This window comes from Buceros rhinoceros, unplaced genomic scaffold, assembly GCF_000710305.1.
Source record: "Buceros rhinoceros silvestris isolate BGI_N320 unplaced genomic scaffold, ASM71030v1 scaffold35693, whole genome shotgun sequence".
In the NCBI taxonomy this organism is placed as follows: domain Eukaryota; kingdom Metazoa; phylum Chordata; class Aves; order Bucerotiformes; family Bucerotidae; genus Buceros; species Buceros rhinoceros.
The window spans coordinates 1,002-1,339 of record NW_010405940.1 but is presented as its reverse complement, the minus strand read 5'-3'; the positions used below and the strand labels follow the sequence as shown (position 1 = coordinate 1,339).

The following is a 338-nucleotide window of genomic DNA, read 5'->3' as shown; positions in this document are numbered from 1 at the left end:
GCCAGATCCCGGCCCCCACAGAGTCCCTCGTCACGTCCCCGCCCTCCCGGTCCCCTCCCGCCGCAGGTACACAGCTGCCTGCTCCCGCCTCCTGGTCCAGTTCAAAGCCGCCCTCAAGCAGGTCCAGGGCTCCGAGATCAGCAACATCGACGACTTCTGCCGCAAGTTCCGGGTGAGCTCTGGGTGCCACCGGCGCCAGGGCCTGGTGGGTGCTCGCTGTGCCGCTGACAGTGCCGGTCTCACCGCAGCTCGACTGTCCCCTGGCCATGGAGAGGATCAAGGAGGACCGGCCCATCACCATCAAGGATGACAAGGGCAACCTCAACCGCTGCACAGCC

The 338-nt window shown here is 67.2% G+C and overlaps 1 protein-coding gene across 1 annotated transcript in view; it reads left to right on the top strand.

The window, feature by feature from the left end:
* Positions 1–338, top strand: part of VPS28 (vacuolar protein sorting 28 homolog (S. cerevisiae)) — a gene marked incomplete at both ends in the record, with an annotated part of 1,625 nt that overhangs the window by 290 nt on the left and 997 nt on the right. The window contains 2 exons of the mRNA XM_010133918.1: positions 67–172; positions 249–313. Coding sequence (XP_010132220.1) covers positions 67–172; positions 249–313 — 171 coding nt within the window. The remainder of the gene's footprint in view (positions 1–66; positions 173–248; positions 314–338) is intronic.